The sequence below is a fragment of the Trypanosoma melophagium genome (assembly GCF_022059095.1).
Source record: "Trypanosoma melophagium isolate St. Kilda chromosome Unknown ctg2segment0, whole genome shotgun sequence".
Classification (NCBI taxonomy): domain Eukaryota; phylum Euglenozoa; class Kinetoplastea; order Trypanosomatida; family Trypanosomatidae; genus Trypanosoma; species Trypanosoma melophagium.
Window position 1 is genome coordinate 90595 of NW_027125149.1, and position 17137 is coordinate 107731.

The 17137-nt window shown below is 42.0% G+C and overlaps 8 protein-coding genes across 8 annotated transcripts; all 8 read right to left on the reverse strand.

Annotated features, from left to right (window-relative positions):
- Positions 1–445: 445 nt before the first annotated feature.
- On the reverse strand, positions 446–943 carry LSM04_008617 (uncharacterized protein; the record flags this gene model as incomplete). The annotated part of the gene is made up of 1 exon (XM_067336011.1): positions 446–943. The coding sequence occupies one exon, from the start codon at positions 941–943 to the stop codon at positions 446–448; it is 498 nt and encodes a 165-aa protein (XP_067192753.1).
- A 509-nt stretch (positions 944–1452) lies between these two features.
- LSM04_004905 (uncharacterized protein) lies at positions 1453–4320 on the reverse strand (the record flags this gene model as incomplete). The annotated part of the gene is made up of 1 exon (XM_067336012.1): positions 1453–4320. One exon carries the CDS (start codon positions 4318–4320, stop codon positions 1453–1455), a length of 2868 nt encoding a protein of 955 aa, XP_067192557.1.
- Positions 4321–4895: 575 nt separating this feature from the next.
- Positions 4896–5687, reverse strand: LSM04_007321 (RNA recognition motif domain; the record flags this gene model as incomplete). Its single annotated transcript, XM_067336013.1, has 1 exon — positions 4896–5687. The coding sequence occupies one exon, from the start codon at positions 5685–5687 to the stop codon at positions 4896–4898; it is 792 nt and encodes a 263-aa protein (XP_067192686.1).
- A 554-nt stretch (positions 5688–6241) lies between these two features.
- Positions 6242–8077, reverse strand: LSM04_004577 (uncharacterized protein; the record flags this gene model as incomplete). The annotated part of the gene is made up of 1 exon (XM_067336014.1): positions 6242–8077. One exon carries the CDS (start codon positions 8075–8077, stop codon positions 6242–6244), a length of 1836 nt encoding a protein of 611 aa, XP_067192542.1.
- A 518-nt stretch (positions 8078–8595) lies between these two features.
- LSM04_006456 (uncharacterized protein) lies at positions 8596–9120 on the reverse strand (the record flags this gene model as incomplete). Its single annotated transcript, XM_067336015.1, has 1 exon — positions 8596–9120. The coding sequence occupies one exon, from the start codon at positions 9118–9120 to the stop codon at positions 8596–8598; it is 525 nt and encodes a 174-aa protein (XP_067192634.1).
- A 371-nt stretch (positions 9121–9491) lies between these two features.
- LSM04_000406 (uncharacterized protein) lies at positions 9492–11081 on the reverse strand (the record flags this gene model as incomplete). The annotated part of the gene is made up of 1 exon (XM_067336016.1): positions 9492–11081. One exon carries the CDS (start codon positions 11079–11081, stop codon positions 9492–9494), a length of 1590 nt encoding a protein of 529 aa, XP_067192297.1.
- Positions 11082–12590: 1509 nt separating this feature from the next.
- On the reverse strand, positions 12591–14381 carry LSM04_000581 (uncharacterized protein; the record flags this gene model as incomplete). The annotated part of the gene is made up of 1 exon (XM_067336017.1): positions 12591–14381. One exon carries the CDS (start codon positions 14379–14381, stop codon positions 12591–12593), a length of 1791 nt encoding a protein of 596 aa, XP_067192311.1.
- Positions 14382–15164: 783 nt separating this feature from the next.
- Positions 15165–16892, reverse strand: LSM04_004854 (uncharacterized protein; the record flags this gene model as incomplete). Its single annotated transcript, XM_067336018.1, has 1 exon — positions 15165–16892. One exon carries the CDS (start codon positions 16890–16892, stop codon positions 15165–15167), a length of 1728 nt encoding a protein of 575 aa, XP_067192553.1.
- Positions 16893–17137: the final 245 nt, after the last annotated feature.

The window sequence follows — 17137 nt, forward strand, 5'->3', positions numbered from 1 at the left end:
GTAGTCACTACTCTTTCTTTTTTTCTCTTTATTTAATTCTTGTCCTTTTTGTTGTTGTTCACAAAATGAGCAACTAGTAAATATGAAGAAACTTCTGTACCGACCTACGGCTTCCTCCTACGAAAAAAAAAGAGACGTTCAAATGAAAAGGGGAAAAAAAAGAAAACCACCATAGAAACAAATCAATAATTTCCCACTACAGAGTATGAACAATAAAAATAATAATAACAATAACAACAACAAAAACCGGGTAGAACTACACAACAATAGTAAAACACACTGACACCTATCGGCAAGAACAAAGTCGCAAACCATTTCTCCCACCACTACTCATAAACCGAGAAAGAAATATATATATATATATATATTACTTTATTTATAAGAAGAGAAAAATACAACATCGAGGCGATAAATGCATTTCCCTTCCCTCAATCTCCCCTCTTTCTTACCACTTTGGCGATGCCGGCCATCGTTGATCCCGCGGCTCCCGAATCTCCGCACGTGCGTTTGGCGGCTGCAGTCGTGTGTGCCACTTTGGGGTTTCAAGCATTACAGCCCGTCGCCACGGCCCGCCGCCGTGCAGTTCGTCGACTTGTTTTTGTTGAAATGAATTCCACTCCGCGCTGGCGTTCTGCCGCCAATGCGGCTCGCCGACATCGCGCCACCAGCGCATTGTCTCGACCCACCGCTGCCGGTTCTGGTGGAGTTCGCTGTCCTTGTGGGCCTCGTAGTCCTGTTTGTAGCGGAAGCGGACGTGGCAGAGGGCGCAGCTCGGCTGTTCGCCAAAGAGCCACACGTCCTTCCCGTTGTGGGGAATTCGTTTACTGCGGCGATCAATCCATTTGGACTTTTTGCGAATTCGAATGAGGCGACCGCTGGCGGAAGCGGTGCTGCTGTTGATCGTCGTCACCTCCGCGAGAAGGCGGCGGGTGAGGAACAACATGCCGGCAACCACCACAGCCTTCTCTCTCTATAGCTATACTCTGCAATGGGGGATGTGGTGTGTGTGTGTGTGTGTGTATGTGTTTAATTAATCATGGATGAGAAATAATAACAATTAGTGTTATTATTCATACAACCAACACCACCAATAAGAGAAGAAAATACAAAAAAAAACTAATAATAATAATAATAATAATAATAATAATAATAATAATAATAATAATAATAATAATAATAATAATAGGAAAAAAGGGGGTGAACTTAAACAACTGCATAAAGAACTATAAAACAATATATATATATATATATAATGTATTATTCTCCCTTTCATCCTCTTTTCTTTTTCCTTTCCACAGTACCACTTTGACGTATGTCATGCTGTATTACAGCAGATAAGATGATCACGCATACAAAGATACTAAATAAATTAGACATATATATATATATATATATATATATATATATATATATATATATGTATATTTAGTGCCTTTATCTGACTTATTTTTTCTATGCCCTGCAAACCCACGAGAGACCAACACTCAACGTGCCTTGCGGGTGCAGCACCTCTGTTGTGCGCACCACCGCCTGCGGTGAGGCCAGCAACGGACGCAGCGGCACCTCAACCACACCCAAGTTCGCCCGCACCTCCTTCGCCTGTTCATCAAACACAACAAACACAATAAAACCCTCCGCAACAAACTGCACAAGTTCACGATCCATTACAAGGCGGTGATCCACAGGGTCAACGTCGAATACAGGATCTGTAGTAAAAGCCTTTGTAGATGTATGAACGACGGTGTCACGAATACAGCTCAGTCCACTTGGCGCAGATGCTGTGTAAAAAACATACGGCTGTGGTGTAGGTGAAGCCAACAGTCCATCAGCACGGAATACCTGAACTCGCAGTGCCACTACACCACGGAGTGATATTAAAGCCGCACGTAATGCCTCTGCAGTAAGGAACATATCATTATTATCATTACCACTGTTCTTGTTGGTGTTAGTCTCTGATATAAGTGGTCGATCCAGCAAAATTGGAAGTATTAGATTTGATGCACACATCTCAACAGTAATGGCACCTGATGCTTCTCCATTACCACTTAACATAACAATTCTCTCTGATACTGTTAGTTCACGACATGACAGCAATGCTACACCTGGTAATTCTGCCATAGCGATAACAGTATTGGTTGCACCATGAACCTGATGAAGCTGAAATATAAATGTTGTGTTACGAATATCAGATAGGGTAAGTTCCTCTCTTTCCATTTGATCGTAACGGAATGTAATATCTAGTGGTTCATCCAGAGAGTAAAATGTTGGTGAAAGCATAGTATCATATGATTTTAGTCCATCTAATGAGAAAAATAGCGCAACAGCAGCACCCGTAGGGTTACTTATACCAAGAGCACGTAAAAGACCTGTATCACATTCTAAATCACGAATATTAAATGTAATAAGACCATTATCCTTTATATTACTTTCTTCAGTTCCACGTAATTTTGCAACTCTATATGCCTCAAGTTGTTGTTTAGCAAAAACGGTTTGAACATGTGTCAATCGTCGACGCAACTCTATATTTTCTTCTAATAATGTATCACGCTCTTTTGATAGCGCTTGCTGTAGTTTCCTTTCTTCTTCTATCTGTTCACTCATCTGTTGACATCGTGTACTTGCGAGTTCCATATCAAGTGCAGCACTTGCGAGTGCTTCTCGTAGCTGATCCGCCTCCCAACCTTCATCCCATTGTAGTGTTTCCCACATATCAAGTGCCTCTTGTGCTTCTTCTGATGGAATTTTTTTCGCTACTTCATTTGTACTTGTTCCTCTTGTTCTTGCTAATGTCTTTGTTCCTCTCGCGGCTTTACGCACTGCGGCCACGGCGAGTGCACGATGTACATCCTCTTCACCAAACTCTTCTACCGTATGACCTGCCAAGGCAATATTTCTTGACAACTCAGCCCGTTCCTTTTCAGCTTTTTGTAATTGTTCACGGTACATCTGTACATCTTCACGTGACACATCTAATTGTCGTTGCAACTCTACAAGTTGATGCTGTGCTTCAAGTAATTGTGACTCTTTTTCACGTCTCCTGGACTCTGCGCTATCCCGCATTTCCTGAAGATCAGCAATACGAGAGGCAAGTTCTCGTCTTACCGCTTCTTCAGTTTCACGATTACAACTTTGAAGTGTTCCAGCTGTTCGAAGAAGTTCCTGTTCCAGACGAATAATCTCTTCACTCTTGCGTTTAAATGCCTCTTCCAGTTCCTCCATTCTTGCACAACGAACTTGTAATATACTCTTTTCATGTTCAACCTCAAATAACTCTCGTTTTGTCTCTGCTAAGAGAGAGTGAAAACGTTGAAGTTCTTCTACTAAACGAGTACATTCTCCTTTCAGAGTCTCCGCTTGTTGTTGTGCCCCCTGCATACGACTTGTTAAAATTGTAATTTGTTTGGATTTATCTTGAATCTCACTTTGAAGTTGAATAAGTCCCATGGGATCTACTGCAGCTAAATCGTGCTGTCTTCCTGCTTCTTCTTGTAGCATGAGACGTAACTTTAATGCGAGCGCATCCTTTTCTCGCGTAAGAGCATCAATTATTTTTTGGTATTCCATCTCTGACTGTAACCTCGCACTCTCTGCCGTTTTAGCTTTCTCACTAAGAACATCGTAAGACTGTTTCTCAAAGGAGCGATGTTGTTGTTGAGAAAACCGAACATTATTTAACTCAGTTTGTGTTCGGGCTAATTGCTCTCGAAGAGTGTCACACTCCACTTTTAACTGATCTCTCTCAGCTACCACACGTTCAAGGTCATGACGTATTTGATCTAATACTAAAGTCACAGCTGGTGATGCTGATGAGGTTACTGGTGCAGTTTGTGCAGCAGCACGTAGTGATGTAATTTCCATTTGTGCCCGTTGTAATGCCTCACGACAGCGTTGAAGTTCCTCCATGTCTGCAGGAGAAGGTGCAGACGTGCCCTCAAATGCGGATAAACGAGGCAATGATGTTGATAACCGTCGTTTACCGGATGCAGTAGCAGCAGTAGCAGCAGTAGTAGTAGTTCCCGAGGCATGTTTCACCTGTGGGAGAGCGCTGCTAGAGGAGAGGGGTCTAGTCGTCTGTACTACAGAAGGAGGCGGCAGTGAGTGAGGAAGAGAAGGTTTTGAACCAACATTATTCAACTCTTGCAACACCTCCGGAGACACACGTTTTAAATCTCTTGTCAATTTGTGAAACTTTACTTGTACGAGTTTGAGTTTGTCTTGTAGTTCCAAGACTTCACGCTTGAGTCGGTGATTTTCTTGCAGTGCCTGTTGAAGTCGATCTTCCCGTACAGCTGAAAGCTGAACCTCATTTGGACGAGGCATTTGATTTTTCTACCCTCTCTCCTGCTCTCTGCGTGTGTGTGTGTGTATATACGCGTTTTGTTGCGCGCCTTTTATTTTTCTTCTATCTTTTTTTCCTTTGACTCTTGTTTTGTTGTTATTATTGTTTTCCGTTTTCTTCACTTTTCACACAAATACACAGAAAAACAATACGAGAGCCAATTGACGTAAACCTGTGTGTGTGAAAAGACAAAAACACGAAAAACAGTGTACCCTAAATGAAAGAAATGAAAAACAAAAAAGAACATCAGACTTTTAAAAAAGCGAAAGCAAAAAAGAAAAAGAATAGCAATACCACACTCATGTAAAATAATAATAATAATAATAATAATAACCCAATGGCCCAATACGTCCCACACAGCAGAACAGTTATACGTATATATATATATATATATATATATATATATATATATATATATATATACATACGAATAATAAGCATGACAGCAAATGATGGCATTGGCGAATGGTGTACCGGGGTGTGTATGTATTCCATTGCTGAGGAATGCCTCTCCTTACTATTTTTATTATCACTATTGTTATTATTATTATTATTATTATGGTCTGTGCCTGCGTGCGTGGACGTCGATGCCGGCGGCCCACGCCACGTTCTCCTGCCGCTTCCGTGCCCGCTGCCGCTCCGCCGCCGCCCGCTCCTCCGCGATGCGCTCCGCATGCCGCCGCGCCTCCTCCCGGAAGACCGCCGCGTTCGCCCGCTCCTCCGCCCCGCCGTGGCGCCGGCCGCTCCCGTCGGCCATTTCGGCGTACTGCACGGCAATCGGCCGGTCGCGGTATATTTTCTGGTGCATTTCGTCAATCACGCGGTCGCTGGCGGCGAAGTCGTCGTACGAGAGCACCACCGTCCCGCGGAAGTTGCCGTCAAAGTCCCGCAGCATCCGCGGCGGCACGGCGAACTTCCCGAACTGCTCAAAGAACGCCCTCAGTTCGTACTCCGTCACGGCGGGGTCCACGCCCCGCACCACCACCTTCGCGCCGATCTCATGCAGTTCGTGCACCGCGTGGCGGTTGTGCGCCGGCCGGCCGCCGCTCTCACGCGCTGGCAGATCGCTGCTGGCGTGCGAGACCCGCACTTCTTTGCCGAACATCTTCACACGACTGCGGTGGAGGGCCTCGTAGCAGTACTTTGCATCCTCCGCATTGCGGAAGTCCACAAAGCAGAAGGTCATGTGCCGCGCCCCACCGCCGCCGAGATTGCCAGTCATGGGCCACGTGATATTCGCCACTGGACCAAACTGCGTGCAGAGTTCGTAGATAAGATCCTCATCACATTGCTCGGATAAATCACTAAAGAAGACACGACAGAGGTCTTCGCGCTTGAAAGTACTCATCTTTCGTTTTTTCGCCTATTCGTTCTAAACACAATCACCCCGTAAATAGCAGAAAAGAAAAAAAGAAAATATACAACTAAAGCTATTTCCCTGCACCACCCTGTAAAAATAAAAGATGAAAATAAAAGAAGGGAGGAAAAGAAACATGAAAATACGCAACAGAAAACATAATAAAAAGTTGATAGATCAGTATTAATAATCATAACGAAAAATATATGAATATATAGATATTATTTTTTTAATGGTTGCACATGTTTCTCTGTGAAGCAATAACGCAATGAAAAAGAAAACAGCGAAAAAAAAGAACAAGAGAAAGCAACGGAACAGGTACTCTCCATGTACGATACGAAAATAAATAACAAAAAAAAAACAGCGAAAAATATACGTAACAAGAAGCATATCCACGTTATTACCAAACGTAGTGAATTCATTCCAGAGTAAAAAGAAAAAGGGTAGAGAAAACACCCCTCAACCTTATCGATTTTCCACACACACAGAGAGAGGGAGAGAGGGAGAGAGACAAACAAACCGCACTATTCCCCCCTCGAAACAGCTCACGAGTAGAATGTTGTCGGTGGGGCGTGAAGGTTGTGTAAAATACGACTACTCACAACTTCAGCAGAGCGTAAAACAATTGTACTGTCAGTATTAATATCACTATTATCTCCAGATCCCTCTATGGTGTTGTTATTAATATCCCTATAACGCAGATGATGTTGCCATGCCTCCTGACGTTGTACTTCAATAAAGATAGCGCTTGCTACTTGACGGCTGCGCCAAAAAGCCGTGTCACCAAATCCAGATTGTGACATGATAGAGTGTGAGGCAATACTTAGCAAGTAATGATTGAGAAGGGTTAAAAAGTACGCACGAGTTCTCGCATCCTCTTCAACTTGATCACTTTTTTGACCCCGTACATCTGCAAGATTTAGTGTATCCGTGTGTTGAAAGGAATCTCCAGATATAGAGAGAACGCGTACACTATGATTATCACCAAGTAAACGTTTTGCCTCCTCCACAAACCTTGATGAATCAGAAGATACAAAGAGTACAACAGAGTTATTATGCAGAAATGTATCGCGAAGTTGATAGTTAGATGGAAAAAGATCAGGACGACGACGCCATGCCTCTCCACTTACCACTTCACGAGTCATAGCGAAGAAATACGGTAATGACCATGGAAATGTTCGAACCGACTCAGGAACGTGTAAACCAGAAGCCCATGAACCACCCATTCTTACTTGTAAACTAACAAAAGGTAACACTCCACCAGCTTTAACTTTTTTACCTGAAGAAAGAGAGGCTAAAAAAGTTTCATCCTTAGATTCACGAAGAACTTGTACTGCCGCACCCCAAACACGATCATCAGGTTGAAAAAGAATATGACTTAAACAACCATAATAGCAAGAAATATTACACCATTCAAGACCTAGTATACGCTTTTTTATTTCATATAACTCTTGGTCTTTATATAAGTATCCATCAATACCCGCTGAATTACTTTGTACTCGAATATCCTGTACAACATAACGCGGGAGCCACCACTCATTACTCCCATAAACTGGTCGCTCTGATTTCCAACTATTTGCATTTTTCTGTTGTAATATATAAGCTTTATGTCGTTCAATTCTCATTAAACGAAAATTTATAGGAGCTGTAGTTATCAAAGTAGAAAGTGATTCTCGATATTTTTTAGGAGAATGCTCATCTGGAATGATCCCTTGTCCTCTTGAGATATTATTACGCAGAGTAGGGATGTAATTTACTAAATAAGGTGGCATAAACTTCTGAAGTGGAACAGGTGTAGGATGATAGAGTTCAAACCGACGACGTGAGAGAAGTGCTAACCAAAACGCAGTAATAATTCCACGAAAACGGTCACCCATTCCACCACAAAGATGACGTCTTTTGTGACTTTCACATGAATAAATAAGACGTGCTGCGTTGTCGTTTTTAAAAGGAGTATAATAATGCATTATTAGATACTTATGTAGGTAATCTAGAAATGGTTTACCAAGGGCACGACATTGTGGAATATCCTCTAATTGAGTTCTAAGTGATTCGTTAAACATTGCAGTTCCAGTAGAAAGTCCTGTAAATCGTGACTGTAAAATTTGTTCTTGTTGCCGTTCACGGTCCCAAAGTCTTTTTTCCTCCTGTATTGCCTTATAGTTAGATGTGTTTTCTTGTTTATATTGAGACTCTATAGGCATCATCGTATTCTCAACACTATTACCTTCATCAAAAAATGCCACAGATACCATTAAAGAAATGCAGCATAAAATAAGAAACAATAAAACCGCAATGCGTCTACCTCGTCTCTTTACAGGCATTTCTAAGTGTACAACGCTACATTTTTTTCGCTCCCTCAATTCCTTCTCTACTAACATGGATAACCCTCTTTCAAATTGTATTGAATTCCGTACGTAGTTATATTAGAGATAATTATTACTCCCTTTCTGCACGTGGTATTCCCACATGCACACACACACACACACACCGATTCACACAAGACCAAAAAAGGAAGAACAAGGAAAGAGAAAAAAAAAGAACCAGGAATAGGAGGAAGCAAAAGAGTAAAAATAATGAAAAAAAAAAGAAACAGTGTAACCAAAGGTCAATATTTTTACTCTTATTTTTATTCTTTTATTCCTTTTCTTGTCTTTTTTTTTTCCGGTATTACCCCACAACGGGTATTATAGCATCAACCAGGACTTCGAAATACAAACAAAAAAAAAAGAAAAACAAAGAGAGAAAAGAGAGTACTGCACTTCCCGCAACGTGTGGTGTGGGTGGAAATACGTGACAACTGACAAAACGGAGTAGTAATAATAAAAACAATAGTAATAGTAATAACAAGAACAACGACAAGAAAAAGAGAAAGAGGTCATATAACGGCGCTCCCCACTCAAATGGACTCCAGCGTATTCAAAGCGAGATTCAAGTCATTCACCTCATAGCGTGAGAGGGACGGCAGCAGTACGAGCGCCTCCTCCACTGTCTTGGGCCGCAGTGTTGCGAGCGCCACGACTTCAAACGACTTCAACCGCGCCGACTTGAGGGCGTTTTCGTCTCCCGCCTCTTCATTGCCGTTGTGAGCGGCCGGCCCCCGCACCCCCGTCACTTTCCCCTCCCCGTCCAACACAAAGTTCGCCAGATGTGCGTTTGCAAAGCCACTCTCGCTCTCGGCACGGAGACGCAGCCGCATGCGCATGACGCGTCGGACGCTTTGTTCGTCGGCGCACGTTTCCTGCATCATTTCCACCTGCCCGCGGGTGCGTTCAATGAGAGTCATGGCGGGATTATCGGCGTCTGTGTCATCACCGGTGTCTCGCCGACCACGCAGCAGCTGCACAACAACCGGCAGTGTGAGTGGCTCCGCCTGATTGAAAACAGCACCAAGGTCACCCTCCACATAGTTTTCAGCTCCCATTACTAATCACGCCTAATTTGGCTTGTTTGCTTGTTGGTTGTTGTTTTTTTAATTTATTTAATTTGTTTACGGACCTGTTTTTCTTTTTTCCCTTGTGTATAATGGATGGGAGTCTTTCTCTCTCTCCTCTCTCTCTCTCCGTGTGTGATGGTGGTGAACTAGTCATGAGGAAGAAGAAAGAATAAAAAATACAACTGTAAAGTGTTGGTAGGAGCAGCAGTAACAGTAGTATGTATATATATATATATATATACACCATTCCTAAGGAATAAAAATGAGACAGCCTGGGAAATACTCAGTGATCTCTGCAACGTCACCACTAGCAAGTTGGTAACTTGTACAGTTCATGTCCATTGTATATTCCTTGTCAATCATCCCGTGAAAACTTTTCCACGACGGAGGTGCTTTACAAGAACAGTAGGTGGGGCCCGCGATGGAATGGGCATCGCTCTACCCTCTATTATTAAAGACGAGGAAGGATTATTATGATAAGCTTGTTCCTTTTGTTGTTGTTGTTGTTGTTGTTGTTGTGGCATATAAGGATATAAATAAGAATGTTTCTCCCTTTCTTGTTCGTAGTTTTGACGTGGTTCCACTACTTTCTGACGTATATCCCAAATATTTCTTACATGACCTCTTCGCAATTTATAAGGGCTTTCTTTGACCGGAGCCGAGGAAACGCGTACTGCCATGCCAGATACATCTGTGTGAAGATTATTTCTATGTGTCCTTTTACTATTACTACTACTAATAGTATTACCAAAGTTAGTTGAACCACAAGCCGATAATTCTTCTGTTTTACGCGCCGCTTCTGCTACTGCTGCTGCTCTTGTTCTTCTTGATGTTCTTGTTCTTGTGCCTTTTCCTAGTCCAGTTCCATTCATCCAAGCACGCGATACCGGATGACTGGGTGGTAGCTCCGCGAGATTACGATAACACCGCATAAGCTGAGACAACTCCACACTCTGTTCACTCCCATTATCGTCAGCAGAGTGTGAATAGGAAGGTGGCCGCACAACTACGGGACTGCGAAAGTGTAAACGCTCCAAGTACCGTGCAGCATACGACACACGTGCATTCAAGGAATCACCGCCAGGGGCAGAAACCGGCCTGGTTGTACTTATTTGCGGCACGCCGTTGACAGCCCCTATTGTAGTATTAGTAGTAGTAGTAGTAGTAGTAGTATTAGTAGTATTAGTAGTAGTATTAGTAGTAGTATTGTCCGTAGTAGTACCAGTTGTAACAACCGTCTTGTTAGTTTTAGTAGAGGTTTTAGGAATAGGAGAAGACCAATGGGTGGAGGCCCGCATGGTGTGTTCGAGGATGGGAGGGTCCATCTCCATAGAAATACTAGCAGAAGAGGAACTCCCAATAATAGCAACAGCAGCAGCCGTAGAACTATTATTAGTATTATTATTATTATTATTATTATTATTATCATTATTATTACTATTATTGGGAGAAGAAGATGAAGAAGGGGGAATTATCGCCGTATCATTGTGAAGCAATGCGCCGAGAAACCGCAGTGTAGGAAAAGCACTGCATGTATCATCGCTACTCGCCGTTGTGAGAAACTCCAGAACACCTTTAGATGATTCCATTGACGTTGTTTGCGTTGCCGCCGACTGAGAGGCCAGCACGGCAATAGAAGTACCACCACTACCGCTACGACTATTAGCAACGATAAAAGTGGCAGTAGAAGCAGCAGAAGAAGGAGGAGTTGACAAACTAGGCAACTGCGGTTCGGTATTATTTTGTACAACCTCACATGTCGGCGATGTAAATACCGACACCTCTTCCATTTTTAACTTTTCTTCATTACATTGTTGTCGTTTTTGTTTTTGCTCATTCTTCTCTGAAGTCTCATTCAAGAGTCGCGAGAGCAGCAGTAATGAGGTAAACTCACTGCATTTGTTACTTTCAACAGAACGCTCTCCGCAAGCGATAAGTAAATCCAGCATGGATGTTTTTTTTTTTTACAGAAACGCCACGATTAAGAATAATAAAAGGACAAAGAGCACAAATATGCAAGAAAATGCTACAAACAAGAAAGGAAAAAAAAGGGAGAAAGAAATAAGATATCTTTGGGGTTGTAAAAACAACTTAACGTCTCCCCTGCTAATGGCTATCTCTCTCTCTCTCACTTTAAGGCTTTATATGAAGTAGTCTCTATCTTTCTTTCCTCTTTTACCCCTCCTTAATTCTATTAGTTTCTACAAGGATCACAGTTCTTCCCCTTTCCACAGGTGGTAGTCTGCTCCAGGTGGAGAAGTATTACTAGTACTAGTAGTTGTATTACTCCTATCAATGATAATAACACCGGAAATGCAAACAGAATAAAAAAGAAAAGAAACACAAATCAAACATACAAGCACACCTAATCATAACAATGATGATGCATGCAGAAAAAGCTGTGCATAATAAGCTCAATTAGAAGCAAAAAACAGAAAAAAAACAAAGAATAAAGAGGGTTGGATAAAATAAAAGTGAACAATAATGCGGCAGTAGTTTTCGCGCCTTAATCTTCTCCCTTATGGGAAAAGTGTAGTTGCCACAAGTCTTCACTAACGCAAAAACAGAAAGAGCAACAACAAAAGTTTCTTTTTCTTGTATATCGTCCTTCGATCAAGATCAAAAAAAAAAGAAAAAAATGCGACATAATCAACAGTTCGTAAAAATCTCAAAAAACAAAAAAACAAAACAAGAGAAGCAATAGAAGATTGAAACACTATATACACAGAAAAGCACAAATATATATATATATATGTTACAGTTACGCGATGCAGAACTATAATTTATAACTGTATGTAGATCGCGCCTTGTAAGCTCCTTTCTTATCCCCACACAGGTTGCGGAAACTATATATGCCTCCATTCTTATTTCTCACATTTCTGGTTTCATTCTCTTTTATTTTACCTTTATTTCCTTTTTTCCCTTTATTGTTATTCTCGTCAAAGTTTTCTTCCTTTTTCCTTCCTCTAATATTGCGTTTCTTTCCTCTATTTTCTTTCCTTCGTCACTGTGCGTTCAAGCAAACACGCAAACGCAAACGAAAAAAAAAAAACATTCATTCATTCAAAACAAAACAAAAAAAAACGCCATTTGTTTCACACCACCTAGAAACATCAATGGCAAAGCATCCAAAAACAGAGAAATGCATCTGTTCGGGGTATAGAAGAGGGATGAAGCGAATAACGCCCCAGCAACGCTTCGATTCAACCAAAAATAAAGAAATCAACTCATCACATGTCACTTTGCAGTGGCACACACTTGTACATTGTACAGAAAATATGATCTGATCACCTCTACATTTCTATTCTATCCTTTTTTTTCTCAATCATTCGCTCATTTTACCAATTCCTTCCTTTCTTTCTTTCTTACTGCCTTCGGTGTCTGTGAGTGTGTGTCATGCACTTAATAATAAGCGCATATATGTATACTTCCATGAATACATACATAAAAACACAATTTTACTGATTTCTTCCATCTGATTCTTCTGTGGTAAGAAGCAACAAGAGTTCCTCTATAGTGGGGGCACCCTGTAACTGTGTAGAGGTGACACTGCTGGCAGTGGTCCTCTCTTCACTAGCGCCTAACAAAGAGAAGAGTTCAGATGCTGTTTTACCACTATCTGGGTGAGAAAAAGTACTGCTGCTCTGCATGGGTGTCCGACTCTCACCTCGCAATGAGCCAAATATAGAAGAGGCATTGGGAGTATCGGTACTAGCACCAACTAACTCACGCAGTAATTGATTTTTCAGCGTTTCAGAGGGAGATGCCATTCCAGCATTTTTGTTACTACTTCCCATAGAGTTAATATTATTACTGACAGACAACGAACCCCAGAGATCCCCACGTGAATCCACCGGATTTGTCACATTTAATTCATTTCCCATATAAAGTGATGTTCCATCCCCCATCACTCCTCCTGTACTTAAGGCTCTAGTTGTTGTTGTTGTCATTGTTACTGGAGTTACTGTTGACGTTATTCTTGGTGACGTCGATGTTATCCCTCCTGTTGATTCTCCTGCTAAAATACCAGATGGATGAAGGTCCCAGGTATCAGAACCCCCAACACCCCAGGTGGCATCACAAACACTATTTTGTTCGAGTCCTGAACTGGTCCATAGACTATCTACAAGGACTCCAGTAGGATTCTCTGGTCCAGTAAGGTGAATCCTATTTGCACTATCTGAGCAAGCAAAAACATTGTTGTTGCTGTTTATGGTGTTGTTGTTATTATTGGTGTTCTTACTGGGAGTGTTGATAGCATTATTTTTATTACTGGAGCCGCAGTGAATATCCTTATTTGTTAATTCATTTTTCCCATGCTGCTTATGTGAGGCGGCCTCTAAAAAGGTCTCAACTACTGGTGCACTGTTGGACGTCGTCCAATTAATATCATCCGACACCCCCCTTTGACCACCACCCCAGCTTCCCTGAGTCTGTGAAACTACATACTGTTTTTGTATCATTTCATGCGGCTGCAGTTGCTTTTGCATTGAATACTGTTGTGGATAATTTCCTTGTTGGATGCTATTCCCCAAAACTTTACGGCTCCATTGCGACAAATTATTCGGAGTACCCATAACAGCGGATGAACCACCTGTAGTGGGTGTCTGTCTGTTAACTTGCTGACTTCTCGGCACCGGTATCGGCGTACTGTGTGAAATAGTAGCTGAAGTCTTGTAATCAGACACGCGGGTTGTATCTGACGAATTGCTATTTGGCTGCTGTTGTTGTGGCTGCTGCTGCAGGTGATTGCTGTGGGAGTGATGATGATGATGTTGTTGTTGTTGTTGTTGTTGTTGCTGCTGCTGCTGCAGGTGATTGCTGTGGGAGTGATGATGATGATGTTGTTGTTGCTGCTGCTGCTGCAAGGTAAGGTGATTCCAATCCTCTCGTGCCCGTTGTACTGGGCTCCCCAATGGAGTGGAATTTGCATTTGTATTTGTGTTTCCTACAGTCGGCATTATGGGCGATTCAAAGTACGCCTTTACGTGGGCGTTGTTGCAGGCGGCGTAACTATGACAGGCGCCCTGTCTCCAGTTTGCACACAACTTGACGGGGGCCTCCATCCGCCCCTCCCGTTTTAAGGCGAAGGCGAGGACGGACCCCTCCGTTGGGCTGAGATCCTCCTCCACGACGTGAATGACCTCCGCGGGGGTTACCCGCACAGCGATGAGATCCGACGGGCCAGTGGGTTGGAAGATGTGTTTGGTCACATCAATGCCCTTCGCACGTCCCTTGCCCCGTCCCATTGGTGTATTGCAGGAAAGTAGCAATATCAATAGGCTACTAGGTATACTAATATTATATTATATTATTATAAATGATAATATAATGTAATAAACCTGTAGTCTCTCTCTCTCTTTCTGTCTCTTTCTCTGTCTGTCTAACTCAACCAATATTGTGTGTCCCTTCCTTAGGCCACAATCGCTGCTTCTAGGAGCACTACAAACGAAAAAAAATTTCTTGGTGGTGGTGCTGCTACTAAAGAGGCCAGTGAAAACAAGAAAAGGAAAAAAACAAAGAAAAAATTAGCAATCAAATAAAATAATAATAATAATAATAATAATAATCAGTTAAAAGAGAAACCAATTTTTAAAAAAAGAGAGTAAACCAATGTGGTGGTAAATAACTAAGCTCAAGGATTCATTTAAGGACTGCGAAAACAAAGTACGGCGCGAAATCAATGAGCAGACAAAAGACAAGTCTGCAATCTACAGCTAGTTTGCTACAAAGAAAACATCCACAACAATATCACCAAATAACATTAAATAATAATAACAGTAACAATACCAATAATAATAATAATTATTATTATTATTATTATTATTATTATTATTATTATTATTATTATTATTATTATTATTATTATTATTATTATTTGTTATAACTGCAACAAGAGGTACGATCACAATACTAAGAAAAAAGTCCAAAAATAAGGATAAACAGCTGCAGAAGAAGAAAAAACAGATGTGCAAGGGCCTTATAAAAGGATAAGACAGAGAAACCACAACATTACAGCTTACCCGAGTTATCTAACATGACATTGTAGATGATGAAGCCACAGCTGCTGCTGCACTGTTGGCTGCATTTCGGTGTGTACGTGCGAGTTCCACCTTTTGTCGAAGGCGTCTTCCACTGCTGCGTGTTTTCTTTATGAGTGCCGCATCACGCTCCAGTACCTCGGTACGATTAACGTACTCTGTGTTGAGGTGGCGTCGAATGCCAATCTTTGCAATATCCGGCTGGTTTACACCATACAGACGATCATAACGGGTCTCTGGAACTTCATTCATCCACGTTGGAGAGCGATCATGTACTGCCCGAGTATCATCATAGTACATATCACCTGCGCGAACATCATCATTTCGTTCACGTGTCTCTGTAACTTGCAGCAACTCAGCAAGTGGCGGTTGCTCCCACGCTGGGCGTTCATTAAAGAAGGCGGGAAGCTCCACTGTGGCGACAGCGACCTGAGCAGCATCTGGCTGAGTTGGATCACGCAGCGGCCCAACCTGTTTCGTTGTGTTCTTCATGAGATGTAAATCATACATCCAGCCATTGCGACGACGAAACTCAATAAAGTCAAATTGTTTCACGGCTCGTCCCCACTCGTAGTGTCGTGATCGGTATATGCGGAAGCGGCGCAGGGCGTCTTCAATCTCGTCTGTGAGAGGACGCGAGAGATGTGTGCGTGGAATACCGAGATCGTCCATCTGTGCCAGTACGAGTGGAACCTTTTTCTTCTCTACTGCGTTAATATTACCAAAGCGCTGGAGTGGGGAACTCGTCGGTGTGTAGGAGTGATCTATAATACTACGCAAATATAATTCCGCCGTTAGTCCACATGCACGAGGCCAGCGACGATCTACCAATTCCTGCCATAAGGCATCACAACGATCATAATGGCGACATTCACGATGACCCAAAAGAAGTGCGTTGAAACTGCCAATAGTCACATGCTCGTTATGATGACTACGCAGAAATGAAAAGACACTCTCAGCTTCTTTCGTATTACCCTGTAATGATAGAGCAAGCATGACCAATTCATAAGTGGTTATAGTAGGTGATATACCCATTGCTCCCATTCGATCATATATTGCATCAGGCACTGCAGCAACATTGGTATACCCACATGTTAATAGAGTACGCATTAGTGCGTTAACAAGATGTGTAGCTGTAGATGTTCCTTGTGGAATATGATGACCTCGTTTTCGACATTCCATATCCAATGAGGTGAAGGCCATATTAAACCACCGATGCGCCTCTTGTGCCCGTTCTTCCCCATTCTCATCACCAAGAAATTTATACGTCAAGGTAGGATCACATTGTGCGTCACAATGTAAAATACGTTCTTCTAATCGAGGAGCTGCGAGAGCATCTATAAAAAGAGCATATTGATTTGCACAAAGTGCACGTTGCTGGTGTAACTGATCTACTATAATACTTGCCTGTTGATAGAGACCATGTTGCGCCAATTGAATCGCAAATTCCAACTGAGTATTTGGTGTAGCGAGTTGTTGATGTTGTTTTGAATCAGTATCTAGTCCTCGTAGTACATTTTCTCTAGAGACGTTAAATAGACGCATATGCGCCTCCCGGTCACGCTTTCTTTGTAATAAGATAAGATGACGTTGACGCTTACTAATACCACTGTAATAGTAAACACCCTCCCATTGATTTAACGGCTTCCGTTGAGGGAGATTCGTACGAATCATATAATACGACGGAACCGTCGATTTGGCGACATTCTGCGAGAGCATATTTTCTTTTTCTTGTTTCCTTGTGGGTCACTATTACTACTAATAAGAAAGAAAAAATATATGTATATTAATAGAACTGCAACCCACAAAGTTACTTATTTCCCTTATCACAATTTATAGAGGATAAACATTGAAGGATGAAAGAAAGATGGAAAAAAAAACAAGAAAGAAAAGAGCACTTTTTCTATCTTTTTTTTTTTTACTACGATTACTATTGTTGTCAAATCAGAAAATGCAATAAATAA